This window comes from Balaenoptera borealis (genome assembly GCF_965194805.1).
Source record: "Balaenoptera borealis genome assembly, chromosome: 1".
Taxonomy (NCBI): Eukaryota; Metazoa; Chordata; class Mammalia; order Artiodactyla; family Balaenopteridae; genus Balaenoptera; species Balaenoptera borealis.
The window spans coordinates 90,986,772-91,014,522 of NC_138860.1; the positions used below are offsets into that span (position 1 = coordinate 90,986,772).

Consider the following 27,751-nt stretch of genomic DNA (forward strand, 5'->3'; position numbering starts at 1 on the left):
GGAAAAGAGCAGTCAGGGGCTTATTATATTCTTGGTATTCCCAGCAAAAGTGTGCAGAGATGCTCAGGCCCCATAGTGGATGGCTTTCCTGAACCTTCCACATCAGCAGTAACAGAAGTGCCTTCCTGTAGCAGCAGCTGAATCCACTTTGCAGTTTCTCCAACACTTGCAGAACCAGCTTCATCACCCTCAATCCTCACTCCAAAGACACCTGCCAGCACATTTTCATCAGAGGTCTGAGTTTCAGCTATGTAGAGCCCTTTCTCTGAAGTTTCTAAGTTTCAGTAATTAAAACCTCTTGCCCATATTCCCTCAGCCATGGTTGCTTCCTGTAGGAGCTACCTCCATGATACCTTAGAGTATTCTTTTTAATCTAGCACTTTCCTAGTTAATTTTATACCCAGTTAATAACTCTTTTTTTTTTAATAAATTTATTTATTTATTTATTTATGGCTGTGTTGGGTCTTCGTTTCTGTGCGAGGGCTTTCTCCAGTTGCGGCGAGTGGGGGCCACTCTTCATCGCGGTGCGCGGGCCTCTCACTGTTGCGGCCTCTCCCGTTGCGGAGCACAGGCTCCAGACGCGCAGGCTCAGCAGTTGTGGCTCACGGGCCCAGTTGCTCCGCGGCATGTGGGATCTTCCCCGACCGGGGCACGAACCCGTGTCCCCTGCATTGGCAGGCGGATTCCTAACCACTGCGCCACCAGGGAAGCCCCAATAACTCTTTATATGAAATTCTCTCTGTTCAAATAACTGGCATGGTTTCTGTCTCTTATAAATCGAATCCTGACTGATAAATAAATAATCCATATTTTCTTATTACCTATTATTAAATATTTGCTTATTTAAAACAGGAAAAGGAAAAAAAATTAAATCACACCAGTTCCTCTATTCTGAACCAAATACTATTAAATATTTTGATATATTACCATCCTCTTTTTTTCTGTACAAACATACAATTTTTAAGTAATTGGATTTTTATTCTTTCATTTTCTGCTACTAACATAGTATCGTAAGTACCTTTCCAATTTTTACAAAACTGCCTAATTTACTGTATCCATTTCCTCTCCTACCACTCACTACTCCACCTATTTCAACCTAGTTTCTGCCCCCATCATTTTACTTAAAGGGATCTTGCTAAGGATTAGCCACACATTTGAGCAAAGAGCATTTTCAGACATTATTGACCAGTTCCTCCTTAAAATATTTCCCTTGTATTCAATAATACTACAATCTCCCTGCCTCCTTCACTGACTCATCCTCCTCATACTTGACCTTTAATGTTGTGCTTCTTGAGGGTTGATTCTAGGTCTCCTTCTCTTCCTTTTCTAAATTGCCTCCCTGAGCAAGCTCATGTGTGCCTGTTTTCAATTATCAGCAAAGCAAGTGACTCCCAAATTTATATCACCCGTCAACACCTCTCCAGTGAGTACCAGATCCATTACATCTGTCTACTATTTATTTCTACTTAAATATAGCAAAATCCCCTCAAATTCAAAACACCTGAAACAAACTGATGCGCTTCCCCTCCCAATCCAGTATTCTTAAAGTTTTCAATATCTAATAACTGCCCCACCATCAGTCTAGTACCAAAACCCAGAAAACTGGAGGCGGGACCAACTCATCCTTCTGCCTCATTTCCCCCTGCACAATATCACCCAACCCTTTTGAATTCATCTTCCTTGATATCATTTATCTCTCTCATCTCTACAGCCCATCTTTAGTCCAAGTTGCTATTATTATTTGCCCCAAATACTGCAATGGCTAACTGACTGGATGAATGGAAACACACACACACACACCCCACAAGCTATTGGTCTATAACTTGCTTTTGTCACTAAATATATCAAGCCTATGTTTACTGGTTGAAATATATCAAACTTATGTTCATAGTTGTACAGTATTCTATAGTAGTAGATGTATCAATTTATTCAACCATGCCTCCAGATGAATATTCAGGTCTTTGCAAACGCTGGCCTACTACATGTTTTCAAACATTGGATACTACAAACACTAATGCAATGAAAAAATCCTTCTGAGTATACCTTATGTATCCACGTTGTTACTTTTAGATAATACATTCCTAGAAGTGGGTCAGTGGGTCAGAGAATTTTACATTTTAAATGTTTACTTGACACAAGCTAAATCATTTTCCAAAAAGTTTGTATCGTTTGTATTCTCTCCAACAGCATATCAAACATTTGTTAAAATTTAAATGTATTTAATTAGATACTATAAAGTGGGTACATTTTACTGTATATAAATTAACTTCATTCAATAGAGTTGCTTAAAATAAACAAACTTTGAACTTTTAAGTTCTTTACCAGGCAGAGAATGTGGAAGGGTGAGAGTCTATTTCAGGCAGAAAATTATGGTATAGCTTGATAAACATATAGGGAAATAAAACAAAGTGATCTAAATACACAGTTTCATGCATGCAGAATTTGGGGCTTCTCCTCTGTGGCTCCCTCCTGTCCTGGATTTTACCCCTAAATTTCTAGCACCTGTGGTAGCCCTAAACTCTGTCTTCTGACATGATTTTAAACAGGATTTTTTCACTTTCTCTTTCTGATATTTCACTGTTAGTATAAAGAAATGCAACAGATTTCTGTATATTAATCTTGTATCCTGCTACCTTGCTGAATTCATTTATTAGTTCTAATAGTTTTTGTGTGGATACTTTAGGGTTCTCTATAGAGTATCATGTCACCTGCATATAATGACAATTTTACCTCTTTCCTTCCAATTTGGATACCTTTTGTTTCTTTTTCTTGTCTGACTGCTGTGGCTAGGACTTCCAATACTATGTTGAATAGAAGTGGTGAGAGTGGGCATGTTTGTCTCGTTCCAGCATTTAGCAGGAAGGCTTTCAGCTTTTTGCCATTGAGTATTATGTTGACTGTGGCTTTGTCATAAATGGCTTTTATTATGTTGAGATATGTTCCCTCTATACTCATTTTGGTGAGAGTTTTTATCATGAATGGATGTTGAATTTTATCAAATGCTTTTTCTGCATCTACTGGGATGACCATGTGGTAAACTCTAACTTCTGATCAAACCAGTAATCATAATCATAATCAACTGTGAATTGGTATAAGTACTGTGACTTTAAACATGTATGAATATATACAAATGTGTAGATGAACTCACACATTTAAGATGAAATGTTGGAGAGTATATTTAAAATGCTATCTAGGTCAGCAAAGCTTAGTGGAATGTTTTATCCAATTACCAACACATCTACAGAAAATGCAGAGGTCGAATTTTCAATGGAAATTGCAGTAACTTCTGAAGCAAAAATAAAATGAAAATTAGTGCAATAAGGACAATAATGGCTAATATTTAAGTCAGGAAAAATTAACACTGTAACATTTCTTTTTTATTCAGAACTTTAGGGCAAGAAAGGGACACTCTATTCGCCTTAGAAAATACCCCTGGGACTTGCCTGGTGGCACAGTGGATAGGAATCTGCCTGCCAATGCAGGGGACACGGGTTCGATCCCTGGTCCGGGAGGATCCCACATGCTGCAGAGCAACTAAGCCTGTGCACCACAACTACTGAGCCCACACGCCACAACTACTGAAGCCCGCATGCCTAGAGCCCGTGCTCTGCAACAAGAGAAGCCACTGCAATGAGATGGCCGCCCACCGCAACAAAGAGTAGCTCCCACTCGCCACAACTAGAAAAAGCCCATGCGGAGCAACGAAGACCCAATGCAGCCAAAAGTAAAAAAGAAAATATCCCTGAACTTATTCAGAAACGATCTTACCTACAGGCAATGAAGTACACAATTGTGTTTTAGTAAAGAAAAAGTTTGCTGTTGTTGTTTCTTTTATTTTGTGTTTATATTCTGTGAAACGTATTAAACTCTACATAACCATTTCTCTATTTTATCTGACAGATTTCAGATGCATTTATCCACATAAATTACATTGTTATCTTACTCAGGAAGGGATGCCACTTTGATAACCGTTTGAAAAATGAGAAAATACTGTAAAAGAAATATCATATATTTGAGGCTCAAGTAAACATAATAAATCATCAAGATTTTTAAACTTGTGAATATTTAAAATAAATAGCCTTGTTCTGAGAAAATATTATAAAGATTCACATTTATAATATTAATAAATCACAGGACAGAGGAACACTTTGTTAGGATGGCATATAACCCTCATTTGGTTCCCCATACCAGAACACTGAATGCATGTAAAATGTTCTTTATTCTAGTTACACTCTATCTAAATATAAGAAAGGTGCTTTGCCATGTTATAAATTATAGTTAATTTTCTGTCTTATGTGAGACATAGGAATTTATTGGCTATCCAGTATTAGAATAATCTTATATTCAATGTTTTATTTATTTTTTGCAGATTTCAGGGATTTATTTTTGGTTTCCTGGAATAGATATGGATCAGAGCTTTCAGTGTAAAATGATCAAGTAGAAAAGTAAAATGGTCAGTGAAATCTGATTGTATGAGAAAGTCAAAAAAGTAAAACGTTCTCTCTACTTTTTAGTAGAGTAGACTCTATCCTAAGAAATTAACTTATCTATTTTTAAATAAGTAGAAGGATTTCCCAGCTGTTAGAAACAGTATATTTACCACACAGGAAAAAAGTCAAAGGAAGAGGGGAAAAAAAGTAATATCTATTGAGTCAGGTGATATTGTTAGGCACCTTCACATAACTTAATCCCCCCAACAACTCTCAGGTGAACTCTCTCCTTCTCTTATAAATGAGGAAACTTAAATTACAGAAGGTAAATAGCTTGACAAATATTTTTATGAAACGGAGGCAGAATAGACTCAAACCTCTAGCTCCAAAGTACTTGTGCTTCCCTCCACTTCAAAATGTTTCTTCCTGAAGTCTGAGGAGTTAAAACTGCAAAAATGGAAATACTGGTAACATTGTATACTTTTTCAGCATTTTAGTGTTCTCCTATGGCAACAGCAACCAAAATCTCAACATTTTGCTTCAACCTTCAGATAAGGAGCCTAATGAAATGGCAGAGGCTGACGCTTCTCTTTCATAAGCTGTTCATAGGTAATTTTGAATCATATGCTTTTTGGTATGCAAATTAGTCAACTACACACAAACAATTTAGTATTTCCTCTACATAGTCAGACAAGCATGAAAGTAAGAAAAAAATGCTCTATCTCAAAGACATCATATAGTGTTTAACCTGGTAAATATTAGGAAGCATGGAGTAGCAAGTAACAGCAGTTCATGGCTCGGAGAGGAACAGGGGGTAGAAGCAGACCCTCTTTGAGGCACAGGCATACAGGGAATGCCTAAAGTGGACAGTAGAGCAAGAGCATTAAGAAAAACTTGCCTGCAAAACAGGCCCACTCTAATTGCAAGGTAGTGTTAGAGGAATTTGAAGCCAGTGGTACTTTGTAGGTAACCTTAGCAATAAAAAACCCAAACCTGGTTCAACTCAGACTAAACTGACTCAGCTCCTAACACTAATAGCACAGTCATGCTATTCCAGGCATAAATATTATTAAACTCAGTCTTCACTGTCCCATCCATACATGATATTTTGCATTAAATAAAAAATTATTAAATACTTAAGAAAGCAAGAAAAATTAATCCACTTTCTAGAGACAAAGCAAGTGACAAATCAGACTTAATGAGGTTGAAATAATCACAAAGAATTTTAAATGACTATAATTACTATGTTAAAAGACGTAGTGGAGGACTTCCCTGGTGGCGCAGTGGTTAAGAATCTGCTTGCCAATGCAGGGGACACGGATTTGAGCCCTGGTCTGGGAAGATCCCACATGCCGTGGAGCAACTAAGCCCACGAGCCACAACTACTGAAGCCCGCGCACCTAGAGCCCGTACTCTGCAACAAGAGAAACCACTGCAATGAGAAGCCCGCGCACCTCAATGAAGGGTAGCCCCCACTCGCCACAACTAGAGAAAGCCTGCACACGGCAACAAAGACCCAACACAGCCAAAAATAAATAAATAAATAAATTTATAAAAAAAAAAAAAAAAAGACCTAGTGGATAAGGTGGAAAACATACATGAAGACAATGAGGAATTTTAGCAGAGAAATGCAAACTGTAAAGGTCAAATGAAGTATTAGAAATAATAACTTTAAAAATCAAGGTAAAACAGAGATGCAAAATGCCTTCAACAATGATCCAGCAATCCCACTACTGGGCATATACCCAGAGAAAACTGTAATTCAAAAAGACACATGCACCCCAATGTTCACTGCAGCACTATTTACAATAGCCAGGTCATGGAAGCAACCTAAATGCCCATTGACAGACGAATGGATAAAGAAGATGTGGTACATATATAAAATGGAATATTACTCAGCCATAAAAAAGAATGAAATTGGGTCATTTGTAGAGACGCGGATGGACCTAGAGACTGTCATACAGAGTGAAGTAAGTCAAAAAGAGAAAAACAAATATCGTATATTAACGCATACATGGAATCTAGAAAAATGGTACAAATGAACCTGTTTGCAAGGCAGAAATAGAGACACAGACGTTGAGAACAAATGTATGGACACCAAGGAGGGAATGGGGGTGGGATGAATTGGGAGACTGGGATTAACATATATACACTACTATGCATAAAACAGATAACTAATGAGAATCTGCTATATAGCACAGGGAACTCTACTCAGTGCTCTGTGGTGACCTAAATGGGAAGCAAATCCAAAAGAGAGGGGATATATGTATACATATAGCTGATTCACTTCACTGTACAGCAGAAACTAACACAACACTGTAAAGCAATTATACCCCAATTTAAAAAAAAAAAAAGCCTTCAACAGGATCAAAAGTAGATCACATACATTAAAAGATATACCATGTGATACCACCTGAAAGAAAGTCAGAGTGACTATAACACTATCAGACAAACTAAAGAACAGTGAATATGAACAGAGATAAAGAGAAAAATTTTAAAACAATAAAAAAACAAATTCACCAAGAAGACATAACAATCCTAAATATGTACACACCTAAGAACAGATCTCCAAAATACACAAAGTAAAAACTGATAGGACTGAAAGGAGAAACAGACAAATCCATAATTATAGTTGGAGGCTTCAAGACTCCTCAACTTAGTATTTGACAGAACAAGTAGACAGAAAATTAGTAAAACTACAGAAGATCAAGCAACACTATTACCTAGCTTGACCGAATTGACATTTTAACACAACCACGGCAGAATACACATATTTTCAAGCATACATTCTTTTTGATAGACCATATTCTGGCCCATGAAACAAACATCAAAAAATTCAATAAATTTGCTCTCTATTCACTGCCAATTAAACTAGAAACCAGTAACAGAATGCTATCTGGAAAATCCTCAAATATTTGGAAATTAAACAGCGTACTTCTAAATAACTCAGCAATCAAAAAGGAAGAAGAGAAATTAGAAAATATTTTGAATTAAAGGAAAATAAAAACATAACATATCAAAATTCATAGGCTGCAGTTAAAGAAAGACTGAGAAGCAAATCTATGATATTAATGCTTACAAACTACTGGGAAAAAATAAGTTACAAAGATGTAATGTACAGCACAGGGAATACAGTCAGTATCTTAAAATAACTCTGTATGGAGTATATGCTATGAAAATATTGTATTACTATGTATACATCTGAAACTAATAGAATATTGTTAAGTCAACAATACTTCAGTAAAAAATAAGATAAAAATAAATCAATAAAATAAAATAAGAAAAGGTGTCATATTAATGAGTTAACAAGCTCCAACCATAAGGAATTGGAAAAAAACAGGAAAAAAAAATGGGAATAGAGGTGCAACTTAACCCCAAAGCAAGAAGTAAGTAAAGATAAAAGCAAAAAATTAATAAAACTGAATACATAAAAATAGAGAAAAATCAATGAAATAAAATCTAGTTCTTTGAAATAAAAATATTAATACACTTGTAGCCAGACTGACAACAAAAGAGAAGATGAAATGGGGAACATTACTAAAGACCCTACAGATACAAAAAGGATAATAACAAAGTAATACAAACAACTTTATGTCCACAATTTAGAGGAAACAAATTCCCTGAAATACACAAACAACAAAAGCCACACAAACTACAAAAGCCACTCAAGAAGAAATAACCTGAACATGTTATATCTACCACAGAAATTGAATACATACATTTTAAAACTTAGTGGGAAAAACAAAAACAAAAAACTCCAACCCCATGTGGCTTCACTGGGAAATTCTACCAAACGTTTAAGGAAGAAATAATACCAATTATACACAAACTTCTCTAATGGAAAAAAAGAAGAAACACTTCCGAACTCATTTTACAAGGTCAGCATTACTCTTATACAAAACACACATACACAAAAAGATATTAAAACTATAGATCAATATCCCATATGAACACAGATACAAAAAAATTCTCAACGATACATTATCAAATCAATCCCAGCAATATTTAAAAAGGATAATACACCATGACCAAGTGGGGTTTCTTCCCAAAAATGCAAGGTTGGTTTCATGGTCAAAAATCAACCAGCATAATTCACATTATCAACAGATAAAGAAGAAACACCATATAATCATCTAATTAAATGACATAAAAACATGACAACATTCAACATCCATTCATGATTTTAAAAACCTCAGCAAATAGGAATAGCAGGGAACTTCTTCAAGATGATAAAGGGTATCTACAAAAAAAAAACAAAAACAAAACAAAAACCCTATGGCTAACATTATGCTTAATGGTGAAAAACTAAATGCTCTTCCCCTGATATCAGGAACCAGGCAAGGATGCCACTCTCACCACTCCCATTTAACTCTGTATTTAGTGAAGGTTCTGGGCAATGTGATAAGGCAAGAAAAAGAAATAAAAGAATTATACAAATAAAACTGTTCTCTATATAGAGAAATAAAACATCTCTGTTCACTGACGACATGACTGGTTACAAAGAAATTCCCAAAGAATCTATTAAAATCCATTTAAAAGTGACTATAATTAACTAGTAAATTTATGATAATCTCAGGCCACAAGGTCAATATAAAAATCAACTGCATAGTGCACAACAATGTGAATGTTATTCTTTTATGTTATGTACATTTTACCACATTTTTTAAAATAAATGATAGTATCAGAAAAGTTATCTAGAGAAAAACAAAATGTCTTGAGCCAGCTGAAAATTTAAGTCTTTATTAAAAGGTTTTATAAAGCAATTGTATTTATATATACTGGCAGCATATATACAATCAGCAATTGAAATAAAATATACAGTACCACTTTTAATAGCATCAAAAAATATGAAATAGATACAAATCCATCAAAATATGTATAAGATCTGTAAAAACTAGAAACACCAATGAACAAAATTAAAGAACTAAATAAATGAAGAGATATATTATGTTCATGGATTGGAAGATATCAATTTTCCCTAAACTTACTGATAGACTCAATATAATCCTAATCAAAATCCCAGTAAGATATTTTGTAGAAATCAGGAAACTGATTCTATAATTTATATAGAAAATAAAACTAGAATAGCCAAAACAATTTTCAAGGGGAACAAAGTTGGAGGACTCACACAACCTGATTACGAGACCATAAAGACCATGATTTCAATTCCATAAAGCCATAATTATGAACACAGTGTGGTAATAGCAAAAGGACAGACACACAGATCAACAACAGAGTCTAGAAGTATACCCACATTTGGTCAGTTGATTTCATATATGGTCAATTGTTTTCAACAAAGGTGCAAAGTCAATTAAATAGAGAAAGACTAGTCTTTTCAATGAATGGTGCTAGAATTTTTGGATATCCATATGGAAAGAAATGAATCTCAACCTCTACCTCACAGCATATAGAATTTAACTCAAAATGGATTATAGATTTAAAAGTATAGTGAAGTAAAACGATAATACATTTAGAAGAAAACAAGAGAAAATCTTTGTGACCTTGGATTAGGCAACACTTCGTAAATAAAATACCAAACACATGAACCATAAAAGATGAAATTGATAAACTGGACTACTTCAAGATGTAACAACTTCAGTTCTTCAAAAGATAATGTTAAGTCACTGAAAAGCCAAAGACAGAGAGAAAATATTTGCAAACACATAGATTATAAAAGTCCTATGTCCAGAATATACAGAATATACAAAAAACTCTCAATATTCAATAATAAGAAAACAAAAAAAATTTGATGGCCAAAGACTGAACAATTAAAGAAGATATATGAATGACAAATAAGCACATGAAAAGGTGCTCAACATGGTTTGTCATTAGAGAAAAGTAAAATAAAACCACAATGAGATACTAATACACACCTATTAGAACAGCTAAAAATAATAAAGAAACTCTCAATACCAAGTACTGGTCATGATGGAAGGCAACTATTTGAAAAAGTCTGGCGAGTTCTTCCAAAGTTTACTTACCATTTGATCCAGCAATCCCACTTCTAGATAGTTACCCAAGAGAAATAAAAATTTATGATCCCACAGAATCCTAATGCAAATATTTATAGCAGCTTTATTCAGAATCTCCAAAAATAAAGACCAATCCATTGGTGAATGGATAAACTGTTAGAGCCACACAATGGAATACCATACAGCAGTAAAAAGGAATGAATTACTAAATACATGAATAAATCTCAAATGCATTGTGCTACATGAAATAAGCCAGTACTCCTTACTGTACGAACAGAAAACAGATCAGTCGTTACCAGAGGCTGGTGGTAGCATGTGGGGTAACTATAAAACGGTAAAAGGGAATTTTCTGGGATGATAGAATTCTTCTATATCTCACTTGTACTGGTGCTTACTAGATTGTATGCACTGTCAAAACTCAAAGAAGTATACACTAAAGTGGGTGAATTTTACTCTATATAATACCTCAATAAACCTGACCAAAAAATCCTATCGATTAATTTACAATGATTTTATTCATATAAGCTAGGTCAGAGTTTCTCAAAGTATAGAACCAGCATTTCCAAAATCACCTTTAACACGGAGTACTTTATTAAAACCATAAATAATGGTTTCCACCTCAAACCAACTGAATTTCAGTCCTGTGAGTAGGGCTTGGAATCTTCATTTTTATAAAACACACTATGTGACCCTGAAACACACTGAAGTTTGAAAACCTCTTTGCGAGAGTATAAACCTCTTATTTTACTAAATGGGAACTGAGGTGTTCTGACAGTTGAAAGATAGGTTGGAGGTATAATCAAATTACATAGTAAAGGCTGACAGTAAAATCATATACTAAGTAAGAAATGTTATTTATCTAATATTATATATTAAATACCATCATCTTCAAACATATTTCTTCTACAGAAAAAGTCGTACATGGGTATCTCACTCTTTACACACAAAAGCACACAAAGATAGATGAAATAATTAAATATAAGTATATAAAATCATAAAAATCCAGAAGAAAAGTGGAAATATTTGTTTTGTAATGATACAGCCATAGGGAAGGCTTTCTAAAGACCAAAATCTAAAAGCCATAAGGGGAAAAACAATCCTAAAAATGACCACTTTAAAGTTAAAAATAAAAACTGAAGACAACATAAAAATCCATTTTACAATACATATAATAAAAAGTGAGCTTTCTTAAATTTACAAAGCTATCTTACAGTCATTTAGACCAACAAATCAATTAAATCTATCTGCCAAGTAGTTTCTCAGAAAACAAAACAGAAATGACTATAACCTCTTCCTTTAGCTTCTCTTTCTCACACTCTCCAACCCCACTCTTTAACCCATCTGAGTAGTAAAAAGCAATTTCCTACAGCCACTTCCCCATCACCGTAAGTCTCAAGTGTGTCTGTGTGTATTACACCAAGACTTCCATAAAGGAGAATTCAGAGTTGTTGTTTTGTTTTGTTTTAATTTACAGCAATAAATTGCATTCAATTTCTAAATAGGCAGTTTTATTAATTAATTTTTGGACTTAGGAGGATCCATATTCATTCTTACTGATTCATTCCTTAATTCTAATCTTATTAATATATTTTCTACTTTTGTTTCAACCATGTAATTAATTGCAATGGCAAATCCTGGAGAAGGATAACTCCTACAGAGGAGACATAGTGTATATAATGTTAGGATCTGTGATGAAATTGTTTCACTGAGATTCTCAAAATGGAAAAATCATTATTCCCAAGAAACAGAGCTCTACCTGAAGATCTAATTATTTCAGCAAACCTGTAGATTAGTTCAATACTAGACAATGTAAAAAGACGACATGGGGCTTCCCTGGTGGTGCAGTGGTTAAGAATCTGCCTGCCAATGCAGGGGACACAGGTTCGAGCCCTGGTCCAGGAAGATCCCACATGCCAGGGAGCAACTAAGCCCGTGCACCACAACTACTGAGCCTGCGCTCTAGAGCTCCCGAGTCACAACTACTGAGCCCAAGTGCTGCAACTACTGAAGCCCACACGCCTAGAGCCCATGCTCCGCAACAAGAGAAGCCACCACAATGAGGAGCCCGCACACTGCAACCAAGAGTAGCCCCCGCTTGCCGCAACTAGAGAAAGCCCTCGCGCAGCAACGAAGACCCAATGCAGTCAAAAATAAAAATAAATAAAATAAATAAATGTATTAAAAAAATAAAAAATAAAAAGACGACATGGGAGCTTCCCTGGTGGCGCAGTGGTTGAGAATCTGCCTGCTAACGCAGGGGACACGGGTTCGAGCCCTGGTCTGGGAAGATCCCAAATGCCGTGGAGCAACTGGGCCCGTAAGCCACAACTACTGAGCCTGCGCGTCTGGAGCTTGTGCTCCGCAACAAGAGAGGCCGCGATAGTGAGAGGCCCCCGCTTGCCGCAACTAGAGAAAGTCCTTGCACAGAAATGAAGACCCAACACAGCCAAAAATAAATATATAAATAAATAAATAATAAAAATAAAGGAATTCCTTTAAAAAAAAAAAAAAAGACGACATGATGCTAGGGAAATCTTTCATTTTACTAAATTCCATTCACAACCCTTTCCCCCCACACAACATATCACTTGATTTTGCTCACCTCCTCTCCTGAAAGGTAATATGCTGCAAGTAGACCTCCAATAAATCGAATGTTGACTTCAAACACAGACACCTCTGAATTCTGTGAAAACATATTGAAAATATTCACATATACATAAAGCTGTAACGGTTTCAAAATATCTTCAATCCTTCATACGTTTCTCACAAACATGCTGGGGAGAATGTTTTTTTTCCACTTTCTATGTCTTCGTTTCTCATGAAACTGCAATCTCACCTCCCATTTGTTAATGTTACTGAAACTCCTCTATTGCTGTCAGCACAGCTTCCTAATTGCCATAACCAATGGGCCATTTTCATGTGCCTTACATATTATTGTGAAATTATCAAGATATTTGATGCTATTGACTATTGTCCCTCATGAAAGCCTCTACTTCTTGAATTTTGGAATAGTGTTCTCTCTACTGGTCCCTTTCTGTTCTAATCACTACACTATAATGTCCATTTTTACTTCTATCTCTCCTCATGAATTTTAAATGTTTTTCTAGTATATGTAACTTAATCAATGTTAAAGGAGGTACCAAAAAATAATGGCAAGATGATAGATTTTTCAATTAATATTGTTGAAAAAACTGACTCCTAGGTAAGAATTTAATTTGGATACTCATTTCATATATATATATATATATATATATATATATATATATATATATATATATATATATATATATGGAATCCAAATGATTTAGAAGTAAATACAGAAGAAAACTGAAATAAAAAAGTAGAAAAAATGTGACAATATATCTATACTTCCTTGAGAAAGCAGGTACTTTGTAAGCATAAAATCAATAGCATTGATAATAAATGATGATAGAAGGACTTGAATTTCCCCATAATGAAAATTACCTATAAGAAAAAAAATCATGAACAAAATTAAAAGGCAAACAACAAACAGAAGGAAATTTGCCACAAGTATAGCAGTATTAATAATCCTACCACATAGAGTCTATAGGTTTGTATTAAATATGGATAAAGATATTGCTGAAGAAGATTCTAATGCATGGAAAGAAATTAGAAGTGGCAAAGAAAATAACCAAAGAATCCATAGAATATACAAAATTGACTAACAGAAAAATAACATTCATAATTAATTTTTAAATAAAAATTAAAAGGAAATGTATATTACCCTGAAGTCTTTCCAACATTCATAGGCAGAAATCATTTGCTAACACAAGCATAATTCTCTAATACAGAATTTTCACAATATAATGTAATTTTTTAATAACATAACTGTTATCCTAACCCATCCTCAAAAGCAAAGTGGTTTATACTACTTCATATATTCCCCATATATAGCATACTGCAGGGTACATAGTAGACAGTCACTAAATATAGAGAGGAAGGAAAAGAGGGAGAGAGGGCCTTTCTCCACTCACTAGAACAATAATACCATCTAACCAGTTTCCCTGACTTCATCCTTACCCTCTTCTCAGCACTCTACTTATTCAGCACCATATAGTTACAGTGGTGAACCTTTTAAATCTTAAGTTAGCATAGGTTACTACTCTGTGCAAAACCTTACAATGACTTCTGGTTACACTCAGAGTAAAATGACTTACTCGACCCAACATAATCTGATTCCCCACAACCTCTCTGACATCATCTCCTACCAATGTCCCTCTGACTCACTTTATTATTACCCAACGGGTCTACCTGCTGTTTTAGAACTGTCAAACTCACTTCTGTGTCAGTCTTTATACTCTACCTGCAGATCTCTAAGCAAATTTCACTTAGAAAGTTTTTCTGACCACACAATATAAAATTGTGAAGTAATCCCTCATCACTAATATTCCTTACTCTGTACTATTTCCCCAATTAACACTTATCATCATCTGAATATTATATAATTCTTATTTGTAAAATTCATACCTTCCCTCACAAGAGACAGAAGATAAGAAAAGTTTCTAGAGGGAGAGAAGGGAAAGACTGAGGGAGAGGCATTATTCACAGGAGTAATGACTGAGAATCTTCCTAAATTGATGAAAACAAAAGTCCTCAGACTGATAAAACATGAGTCCTTTAAGGAATAGTCTAAATACAGAATGGCAATGGAATTACAGAACAACAAAGCAAAAAAAGAAAATATTAAAACAATGGGAAAAAAGACAGATTACTTTTTAAATATTAAACTGATAGCATACTTTTCAATAGCATAACAGAAACAGGAAGACAATGGAACTGTATCTTTAAAAGGTTAAGAGAAAATAATCATCAACCTCTAATTCTATACTCAGCTATCATATCTATTAGGAGAAAGCTTGGCTCTCTCATATCCACATGGCTTCCCTTGGGTCTCTTCTCAGAAATGTCACCTTCAATATCCAATGGATATAAAACAGCAACCTCTCACCACCACTTACTCCAATCCTACTTATTCTTCTTTAAGAGTAAGCACTTATCACTATCTGACATGCTATATTCAATATATCTTGAATATGTATTTACTACTTTTCTCCTCAAACTAGAATGGAAACTAGTATAAACTAGAGATAAGACTCTGTTTTGTTCATTCCTGTATCCATAGATTTAGAACAGTGTCTGTCACAGAGAAGGCACTCAATAAATATATTTATTTATTTATTCATTACTTAATTTGGAAGTTTCAAATACAAGTTGGGACCAACTAGACAACAATTACACATAAGACAAGAGGGAGATGAGCTAAATTAAAGCATTCTAAGATCCTTATGTTTTTCAGAAGAAGGATAGAGAAAATGATTAATTTTAAACTTTGGTAAGTAAACCTATTAAAATTTTAAGGGTAACCCCAAAATGAATGGAAATGGAAAGTATAAAGTCAAACTAGTAGAGGGAAAAAGAGACATGAAGTAATTTAATCCAAATAAGATAGACAGAAAATAAAGGCAAATGAGAAGTACAATAATGATATAGGTAGCAAAACAATGATTGAAGATTCAACTCTAAAAATATGTTATACTAACTGTAAATATTTCAAGCTTAACAGTTAAAAGACTCCAAGACTGGATAAAAATAACAAAATCTAAATACGTACTATATGTAAAATATACAGCTAAAACATATGACACATAAAGGGTAAAAGTGAAAGAATGGAAAATGACTGTGCTGATTATTAAGCTATTTTTTCTCAGCTTCAAATCCATCCTTCTACACTCTACTTCGGTATACTGAAACTAGAACTCTTCAAATGCATCTGGCTTCCTTATAGGCCCTGCTGATGATAGAAGGTTCTACAAAGATAATACAAAGCTGAAGGAAGAAAAAGGAACTTATTCCTTCCAGTCTACTTCTGGTTTCTGACAGTGTCAAACCAGCCGTGGTTCTTCATCCTGGCGGTGGCAGTTGGTTCCAGGTTACGGTTCCCCTGCCACAGACACATTCCCCAAATCAGCCTCCTTGTGCCCTTTAGAGATACCAAGCCCTAACTAGGTACCCCCTCCTCAGAGGTCTGAGTTCCAGCTCTGAGAAGCCCCTTTTAAGAACTCCTAAGGTATCAAAAACAGAGTCCCAAGCTAGTAAATTTTAATGATCTCAACCTCTCCCCATCGTTCTCACAGTTCCAGGCATGGCAGCCATTTATTGTAGTTACTACCTCTTGTAATACCACAATGCTCTCTTTCTGTCTTTTCAGTGCCCCATTACTTGGTTAACAATTCTAAACACTAAATCCTCTAATTAAAAAACTGTACAGTTCTGGTTCTTGATTGAGCCAACTGACACAATGATATACCAACAAATTATTAGGCTTAATAAAGCTGCCATGTTAACAAACACAAGTATTTGAGATTCACAAATGCCAATTCTCTCCAAATTAATCTATAAATTGAATGCGATCCTCATCAAAATTTCAACACAGTTTTTCCAGAGCTTAAAAGAACAAAGAACTGATCATTGCTAAGATAATTTCCTAGTAGAATAAGATCAGATATCAAGATTCAGATATAGATATAAAGCTTTTCTTATAAAAATAGTTAAGACTATAATAAATATTTAGACTACTAAAATATTGATGTAGGGATAAAGAGAAAAGCCAGTAGAAAAGAATAGACTAATATAACTAATACATGACTAATGTGGCATGTATAAATAGTACAGAAATAAATGTGCTAGGATCAATAGATAGTTGCCTATTTTAACCTACCCACAAACTCAACTATATAAGGACTAAAGACCTAAATGCAAAAGCAAAACTTTAAAACATTTAGAATTAAATACAGGAATATATCTTCATGACCTTGAAGTACATAATCTCTAAGAGCTACATAACTATACAGGGGAAAAAACCCTGCATTTCTCAATCCCCTTTTACAGTAAGGTGGGCCACATGAGTTAGATTCACTCAATAATATACAAGCAAAAATGGGGTAACCAACTTCTGAGCAGTCACATATCTTGTCTCTATCCCTTCCTCCTCTATGCAACTGGAAGGTTTATCCACCTTATCTTGAGGAATCATCTTGTACCATGAGGTTGAAGCTTTATACTGAAGTTGACAGAATAATAAGACAAAGGATCCTAGGTCCTTGGTCATCGAGGAGCTACCCAAACCAGCCCTAAGCTGTTTATCTTTGTACTTGACTTGCATGAAAGAGAAATAAACATGTATCTTGTTTAAGCTATTTTATACTAGATTTTCTGTCATTCACAGCCAAACCTAAACCTGATAATAAAAATTGTTCTGAGCTGTGTCCAAAATGCTAAAATAATATAAAAGAAAGTAATCAGTTTTTGTCTAATTAGCATCAGGAAAGGCATCAGAGAAGAAATATTGTGGATTTAAATCACAATTTGAATGATACAGAGTTTGCCAAAGACAAAAACACATAAGGAGTGGTTTCTCACTACAGTCAGAAGGAACAGCAAGTAAAAATATCATGAAAGATGAAAATGAATATGACAAAATAGTCCACACATCTTTTAGGTGAAAACTGGTAACAATGAAAATAACTGCTAACATTTACTGAACACTGAATATGTACCAGATTATTTCAAATAATCCTCACAATATTGCAATAGGATAGCAATTTTATGACAGGTTTAGAAAGAATAAGTAGCACTTACTTATAGGTAGGTTTCCCAAGTAGCACTAGAATTGTGGCTGTGCTGGGCTTCAAACCTAAGCAGCACTACTTAACAACTATGCCAAAATGCTGGAAGGATGAGCATGTGCCTAACTACGAAGGCTCTTCAAAACTGTGCCAAATCCACAACACTGTAAATCAGCTATATTTCAATTTAAAAAATAAAATAGATTTTTTTTAAATGTTTAAAAAAACTGTACCAAATCATTATTTCTTTAAAAAATAATAAAACACTTAATATTTATAAAGTAATTTATGGTTTCCTGATATTTCTAATTCAATGTGCTTTTTTTCCCTAACTCTTGCCTTAACACATGCAACACATTACCTTCAATGATAAGGGTAAGAAAAGGAAAAGGAAAATGGTGAGAAAGGGTGTTTATTTTACGCAAAAATTGAACAACTGATAATCGCAAAAGAAGAAGGGGGACTTAGGATTTCCTTAAACTGCTAGTATAACACTCAAAACTATTGTTACAGTGTCTTTTCATAGTCAATGTAATAAATTATGAACTGTATACTCACCACGCTGAAATCAAGGTTGTTTTCGATCCATTTTTGCCCATCTCGGAATTCATCATGAAGTCCCATAATATAAAGGGTATCCAAAGCATCTACTATAGTAGCACCCATTTGTGAACTTCCTATATATGGGGGGGGAAAATGTCATTAAAAAGATGCCCTTCATACAAGGTCTATTTTAATTTTTTATATTTAAAAAGTAAATCAGGACTTCCCTGGTGGCACAGTGGTTAAGAATCTGCCTGCCAATGCAGGGACACGGGTTCGAGCCCTGGTCCAGGAAGATTCCACATGCCGTGGAGCAACTAAGCCCATGCAGCATAACTACTGAGCCTGCACTCTAGAGTCCGTGAGCCACAACTACTGGGCCCGTGTGCCACAACTACTGAAGCCTGTGAGCCTAGAGCCTGTGCTCTGCAACAAGAGAAGCCACAGCAATGAGAAGCCCACACACCACAACCAAGAGTAGCCCCTGCTCGCCGCAACTAGAGAAAGCCCACGCGCAGCAACGAAGACCCAATGCAGCCAAAAATAAAAATAAATAAATAAATAAATTTATTTATTTATTTATTTTTTAAAAAAGTAAATCAAAGTAGAAATATAAGGATGAAAAAAAATACCCAACATGGTTCACTTTTCCATAAGAATAGATAATATACACTGTTTAAAACATTTTCCTAAAGATGACACATTGATAACTAATAAGAAGATAAAGGGAAACTAAAATTACAATTCTCCTTAATTTTCTTCCTGGTCAGAAAATGAGATATCTATCTACTTAACTGAGATAGATTGGGGGAAAAAACAAAGAGGATTAATTTAAGAAATGGGGAAGGTGGTTCGAGATGATAAGCTAAGTCATACGACAGCCAGGAACCATGCTCTTTTGGTACAAATTCATAGAAAGGGCAAAAAATATACTTAAAATAATAACAAAAGTGTAGCAAGGCTATATAACCGTGGTGGAATATAAACTATAATAGTCCTTAACAATCAAAAAGCAGGTAGAACATATTCAAAAAGAAGTCATAAAATAAAATGTGAGTAGAGAAAATCAAAATAGTTAAGATCTACCCACCTTCAAGAAAGAGATCATCTTGATCTTAAAAGAAAATGTTTCAGGGAGGGAGGAACTAATTCAACAAAGCTAGCCTAACTGATACCAAAACCAGATACTGTAAACACAAGAAAACAGAACAGGCCAATCTTACTAATGAATATAACTGCAAAAATCCTGAATAAGATAGCAAGACAAATCTAGTAGTGTAGTAAAAGAACAAATAACATGGAGCAGCTGGGTCCTCCCTAACCCCTGGAATGCAACTATTATTTCTACCTTCTGAGAATGAAAATCACCCACACAGCTTATTGTCTACATTAACGTGACTTTACTGTTACACTGTCTTCATCAACCTGAGTTTACTCTTCCAGGAAACTCTTGCTCAGAAAGAGAGAAGCTGCAAAATAAGTTATTGTTCATTCCAGGAACTTCTTGAAAGATCCATCAACTCTTTAACAGAAAGTATCAAATGATGGCTAACACTCCAAAACTCTAAACCTCTTGCCTCTAAATTCTCCACTCACCAATCCGAAACTATTATATCATGATCCTTACCCAATCATAACCAAGCCATAATCAACTATAACTCCCCAACTGAAAGGCCCTTGTTAAACAAGACTTAAAATCTCAATATATATCTCAACTTTGTCCTTCCTCGTCCGACAGGCTTACTATGGCTCTGGTGAGGTAGTGATCTCCCTTACCGTGGTAAGCATTAAAATCAGCTTTGTCTTATCAACAAGTTATCTTGGTGATATTTTAGGAGTCAGCATTCGACACTACTTAGGTTCACATTTTCCATTTAGTATTCCTTCTTTTCTTTCCTTTTTAATTCCATTCCTTCTTCTCCTAAATAAATAGTGTTTTCTTGTGATGGTTTAAGGCTATACAAATTTGTTCTTATAATGACTGTCCTCAACCTACATCACATTTTCTTATTCATGTGCTCCTAATAATTTCCTCAACTTATGAAGAAGTATATCTTCCCACTAATAAAACGAGTACTACACCACACTCTGATAAATCCCTTGGTCTTCTCCCCACTCAGTTCCCTTCATGTTGATATTAACTGGGTTATTACAGACATACTTCCTTTTGCTTTTCTTGTTCCTCAGCTTTTAATTAAGATAATAAAAATTTTATCAAGCCATTTAGTCACCCATATATCCCTATCTCTTGCATAATCATTTGAATTAAATATGTACCTCTTTTTTATTTTTGTATTTTGTCCACAATGTTTATCATCCTTATTTTAAATCCTTAGGAGTCCCTGTTTTTGTTCTTATTTCAATTTTTATAGGTAGTTATGCTCAGTTCTCTAGTTATTTATTTAGCTCTGTAAGTGCACGCTCCTCTAAGGTGCTGACTACTCTGAAATGGAAAAAGGTCTGACCCACATATTTATACCAATTCTAGTTTGTTCCACAGGGAGAGGTTTGTGCCACGAGCTAAACAGCACAAAGAAGAAAAAGGCAAAACTGAAATTACTGGCTATCACTGTGAGTGTTTATCTAGACAACTCAAGGTTTCAACTGGAAAAAATTAAAGGATCTAAAACTACCCTTGGGTCAAATAAGAATTAAAATATGACACTACAGAATATATAAAACATTAATAAAGATTTATTATGAGAACATAGCAGTCAACTGAACCAGTTCTCTGAGAAAAACTCATAACTTAAAAATTGTATACTATTTAATAAGAACAAATGAAAATGTTCTACTAAGAAAATAAGAAAAAGAATGATAAACTTGAGCAACAAAGTAGAAGAATCAGAAAAGCTAAAGAAATAAATGAATTAGGAATAAAGAAAACTGTCAAAATAATAAATTCAAGAGATGGTTCTATGAAAAGAACTATACAATAAATCCAGGACCAACTGATTTTTTAAAAGTAGTCATGTGAATATAAAAACACAAAAAAAGGAATTGAGAGCATATTAAAAGGCAGATACAAAGGAAATTAAGAAAACTATTTTTTTAAAAGCCTAATTTAGCCATATCTTCCCAATAAATTTGAAAATGAGTGGAATTGACAATTTTCTAAGAAAATAGGTATTATTTTGACTTATGAAAATGGAAATAGAAAATCTAGATAAGCAGACCAAGAAACAGGAAATTGAGAAATTTTCAAAGAGCTACGCACTATAAAAGTATCACACTCTAGAAGTTTCATAGAATAAATTCTACTTTAATTTTAAGGATGATAACTCCGACATAAATTTTGATAGAACATAGGAAAAGAAAGCTTAAAATTCAACTTACGAATTCTGCATACCATTGATGCAAAAATATAACTTAGTAAGAAAAATAAAACTATTATCTGATCTCACTCGTGAGCATCCTGGAAATATTTAGGAATGGACTTGCTGGGGGGTAAAGTAAGTTTGTGTTTAACTTTATGAGAGACTGACAAACTCTCCATAGTGTGCCACTGTATACTCCCAGCAGCAATGTATGAGAGGTCTAGTTGTTCCATCATCCTTCTCAGTATTTGACATTGTTGGTCTTTTTAATTTTATTCATTCTACTGGGTATGTAGGATTTTGCATTGTGGTTTGAATTTTAATTTCCCTGGTGACTGATGTGCTTATTGGCTATTCATTTACCTTCTTTGGTGCATTACTAGTAAATCATTTATATATTCTGAATACATCCTTATACATGTATCACAAATATTTTCTCCAATTCTGGGGCTTGCTTTTTCATTTCCTTAATGTCCTCTGGAAAGCAGAAATTTTTTATTTTCATGAAGTCCAATTTATCAATTTTTTTTTCCTTAATGGTTTATTCCTTTTGTATTCTAAAAACTCTTTGCTCACCTCAAGGTCACAAATATTTTCTCAAATATTTTTTACTGGAAGTTTTATACTTTTAGTTTTTATGTTTAGATCTATGATTCATTTCAAGTTCATTTTTGTATACAATGTTGAAGAGTCAAGGTTTTTATTTTTCTACATGAATATATAACTGACCCAACACCACTTATTGGAAAGACTTACCTATAACCCACTGAAAGCACCCTTGTTGAAAATCAATTAAAAATGTATGTGCAGTTCTATTTCTATTCTTTTTCAGTGATCTCTATGTCTATCTTTATGCTAAAACCATACTGTCCTCATTACCAAAGCTTTACAGTAAATCTTAGAATCAAGTAGTGTAAATCCTTCAACTTTGTTCTTTTTTAAAAATTATTTTGATTATTGTACATGCTTTGTATTTTCATACAGATTTTAGAATCAGCCTATCAATTTATGTGGAAAGGTCATTTTTACTTAGATTGCTTTAAATCTAAATATGAATTTCAAGAGAACTAACATCTCAACAATACCGAGTATTCCAATTCATAAAGGCATCTCTCTCCTTTAAGTCCTTTTAAATTTCTTTCAATAGTCACAGTTTTCAGTGTATAGACTTTGTACATAGTTTGTTAAATTCATCCACATATACTTCACATTTTTATGCTACTGCAAATGATATTATTTTAAAATTGTACTTACAACTGTTTATTGCTAGCATCTAGAAATATAATTTATTTTGTATATCAAACTTGTATCATATGGCCTCATTACTAAATTAGTTTTCATTCTAGTACTTTTTTATTGTTGTTTGGTAGATTCCCTAGAATTTTCTTGTGTGTGTGGGTGGGTGGGTGTGTTTTAATACTCTTTATCAGGCTAAAAAAGTTCCCTTCCAGTCCAAGTTTGCTGAGAGTTTTTATTATGGATGGATATTGAGTGTTGTTAAATGCTTTTTCAGCATCTACTGAGATGCTCATAAAATTTTCCTCTTTTAGTCCCTTAATATCTTCAACTATATTGACTAATTTCCAAATGTTAAACCAACCACACATTCCTCAGATAAACCCCACTTGGTCATGAGGTATTATTCTTTTTACATATTGCTGAATTAGATTTACTAAGATAAATCTAATTTGGTCAAAGATTTTTGTGTCCATGTTCATGAGGAACATTGGTCGATAGTTCCCTTTTATTGTAATATCGTTGTCTGGTTTTGATATTAGGGCTTTGGTGGTCCTATCAAGGAGATATAATTATCCTAAATGTGTAAGCACCTAACAAGAGTACCTCAAAATATATAAAGCAAAAGCTGACAGAATTGAAAGGAGTAAGAAAGAAATCCAATATTAGAGTTGGGAACTTCAACACCTCTCTCTCAGTAATTGACAGAACTACTAGATGAAAATCAGCAAGAACAGAAGAAGCCTGAACAACCCCATAAACCAATGAGATCTAACTGACATTAACAGAACATTCTACACCCAATAACAGTCACTACACATATAAACATTCTTTTCAAGCACCAATGGAACATTCACCAAGACAGGCCATATTCTGGGTCAAAAAGTAAATCTTAAATAATTTAGAAGAATTGTAATTGCACAAAGTATATTCTCTGACCATAATGGAACTAAATTAGAAATCAATCACAGAAAAAGAAAAATCCCTAAGCATTTAGCAATTAAACAACTTACTCAAGGGAAGTTTTCAAACATACTGAATTGAATAAAAATGAAAACACAACATATCAGAATCTTTCAGATGCAGCTAAAGCACCACTTAGCAAAAAATTTATGGCACTAAATGCTTACACTGGAAAAGGGGATCATGAACCTATAATCTAGGCTTCTATTTCAAGAAACTAGAAAAGCAAGAACAAAAGCAACCCAAATCATGCAGAAGAGTGGAAATAACAAAGAGCAGAAATCAAAGAATTGAAAATATAAAGAAAATATAAAGAAGATCAATGAAACCAAAAGCTGCTTCTTTGAAAATACCAATAAAATTGACAAACTTCTAGCAGGACAAAGAAAAAACAACATAAATTACCAATATTAGCAATGAAAGAGTTATAACTACAGCTGCCACAGATATTCAAAAGGTAACAAGATAATACTCCAAACAACTCTATGCACACAAAATCAATAGCTTAGATGAAATAGACCAATTCCTCAAAATCATCAACTACCAAAACTAACCCAAGGTGAAACAGATAAACCGAATGGCCCTTATAGAGGATGTGAAATAAACTGAAGTTGTAGCTTAAAAACCTCCCAGAAAAAAAAGCTCCAGATGCAGATGGTTTCACTGGCAAATTATATCAAAAACTTGAGAAAAATATAAAACCAACAGTACACAATCCTTTCCAGAAAAATGAAGAGCAGAGAACACTTCCAAACTCATTTTATTAGGTCAATATTACACTGATACTGAAACAAGACAACGATAGTTCAAGAAAAATACAAAACAATATCCTTCCCAAAATATGAATGCAAAATCCTCAACAAAATATTAGAAATCATTAGCAAGTAATAAATATCAAGAAGAATTTATACATACACACATACACTGAAAATAAAAGGTGCACTTCAAAAAGCATTGTACGATCAAGTAACATTCTGTTTCAAATCAAAATTCTTTGAAATGCAAAAAGATCTATTCCTAACAAAAATCTTTCAATTCTCCAGGATATCTAAGTAAAAATAATTCATTGTGACTATTAATCACTGCTGGAAAAATTATTATCAGTGATAACTTATGTCCATCAACATTTTCCTCTTCCCACTCACAAGCTCCAGGGCTGAGCCCTAGCTAGGCAAAACCAAAGGAAGCTATCCCAACCCTCTGGGTATAGCTTTCAGGTCAAGGCTGGACACAAGACCCAGATAAACAAGAAACAAGGTGGTTTCTGAGAAAACCAAGTGCTCTTCTCTACAGTGTTCTCTTTTCTATAGATGTGTTAGTAGGAAGATATGAAGCTTCAAGTTGCTGCAGCCATCCCTCTATGAAGCCAGCCTGAAGATACAAACACAAAGAGGAAAATAGAGGAAAGAGATAAAGAAAAAAGCTTAGCTGGTATCAGATCTACTCTAGAACATCATTGAGCCGATTAAATTTCTTTTTTAGTTTAAGCCATTTTGAAATGGATCTTCTGTTATCTGTACATAAAGAGTCCTCTGATGCCAAGGACAAACTAGACAAAAGTCAGAGGAATATGATTTCAGTTACCATATAAAAGAATGTTTTAATAATCAAGGCTAAGAGACAGGAAATGGACACATTTTAAATTGTTTTCCTAATAATCTAGAATATTGTAAGAGTTCAATACCTGCCTATATGTTCCTATAGTAATAGACTAGACTTTTAAAGTCCCTCCCAACTCTTAAGATTCTGATTCTGTAAAGGCATACTGAATTTGGGAGGTCAAATGAGACACTCAGGACTATGACTCCTCCCTTAGACTTCTTCTATGTAAATAAAAAGGTTAAAAACAGATTTAAAAAAAAAAAAATCTCAAATCATACTCACCAGCAAGAATATGAGATGCAGAAAAGGAACAGAGCAAGTAGGAAACAGAGTCAAACTCTTTTTTATTAATCCTTTAATAAACTAACTACATGTCTAAAAATATAAGACAAAATAAACAATAAAGGATCCATTCCCACTTAGCTTATTTGGCTGGGAAAAAAAATGTAACCACTCAAAAATTTTTCTAAAAGTATAAGCAACTAATTTTGACTACTGAAAATAATACAGATTGCATTTTCACTTTTCTACCATTTCACTGTAATTTTGTCATAATGGATTTTTCCCATGTGCTGGTATTAATTTTTTTCTATCTTTAAAGTTTACTGAAGCAGAATAAAATATCAATTAGAAGCATGAACCTTAGCACTAAGCTGCCTGTAATCAAATTCTGGCTACATTATTTACTAGCTGTGCAACCTTGAATAAGTTAGTTAACCCTAACTGTGCTTCAGTTTCCTCATCTGTAAAATGGGAACAATAATAATAGTACCTGTCTCATAGTGCACATAAATCACTTATATCAGTCCTTGGCATATAGCACGTTTATTAGTCTGCTCAGGCTGCCATAACAAAACACCATCCACTAGGACGCTTAAACAACAAAAATTTATTTTCTTATAGTGCTGGAGGTTTGAAGACCAAGATCAAGCTTCCAGTTTTTAGAGGAGCGCCTTCCTCTTGGCTTGCAGATGCCCACCTTCTCACTATATCATATCCACACGGCCTTTCCTTGGTGCATGTGCAGGGGGAGAGAGAGCTTGGGTGTTTCTTCCTCTTCTTTTAAGGGTACCAGCCGTATCTGATTAGGGCCCCTCGTTCAATCTTAATTACCTCTTAAAGGCTCTATCTCCAAATACAGTCACATTGGAAGGTAGAGCTTCAACATGTGAATTGATGGGGGACAAGACTCAGTCCACCACAATATGCATTATATAAATACTACTGATGTTGCTACTAATAACATGTATGTGACTATTGTTCTAAAGGAAAATACAGTTTATTCACAAACCCAATCACAGAGTCTCTAAAGCAAATAACTGACCTGATGACTCAATAAAAAGGTACAACTTTTTATTGGAAAATACTTAATTGCTACTCATTACAAGATGATCCCTCAGAAATGGCGGACCAAAACTGACAAAATATTGCTTCTGCTCTTTTAATGAGTTAAAAGGCTCATTTTGTAAAGTCACCCTTTCCATCTCTAAGCTCCTTTAATTTCTATGACCTCACAAATAACTTTGTTTACCCAGTAAATCAACTTAATGATCCTAATGAGCAGCTGACAATAACTCACCTGACAATAATCTGAAGCTGCCACTGCCCTGGTCATCATTTAACAACCTAACTAAACAGTGGTCTACAAAGGTCACTTTTGAAGAAGTCTGACAAAAGTACCACAAATTAAAACCACCTTTCCTAAAAAAATAAATGCTATTATTTTTAAAAAGAAAAACATTAAGTCAAAACTTACCCATTAGGATTTTAACAGAATCACATTCATTTAAGAAACATTCCTTTTGCTCCCTAAAAGAAATGATTTATATTGACTTATACGGAATAAAATTTTAAGATGTTATCGCGGTTTAAATTCAGCAAATAGTCTTTCCTTACACAGTTATTGCAATGATTAAATAAAATAAATGTATATTATTTACCTACTACCTTGCCTAGGACCAGTACCTATCTGATAAGTGTTACTACATTAGATGTTCTGAGAAATAAGGTTTAAAAAACCAAGCAGAAAATTAACATCCAAC

At 34.2% G+C, this 27,751-nt stretch overlaps 1 protein-coding gene across 4 annotated transcripts in view; it reads right to left on the reverse strand.

Moving 5' to 3' along the window:
- Positions 1–27,751, reverse strand: part of MAN1A2 (mannosidase alpha class 1A member 2) — a 172,907-nt gene that overhangs the window by 74,958 nt on the left and 70,198 nt on the right. For 3 of the 4 annotated variants that reach the window (XM_082369254.1, XM_082369253.1, XM_082369256.1), the window contains exons 4-5: positions 18,607–18,725; positions 13,005–13,085 (exon numbers count right to left, since the gene is read on the reverse strand). In XM_082369254.1, coding sequence (XP_082225380.1) covers positions 13,005–13,085; positions 18,607–18,725 — 200 coding nt within the window. The remainder of the gene's footprint in view (positions 1–13,004; positions 13,086–18,606; positions 18,726–27,751) is intronic. The other variant, XM_082369255.1, reaches the window with a different exon arrangement.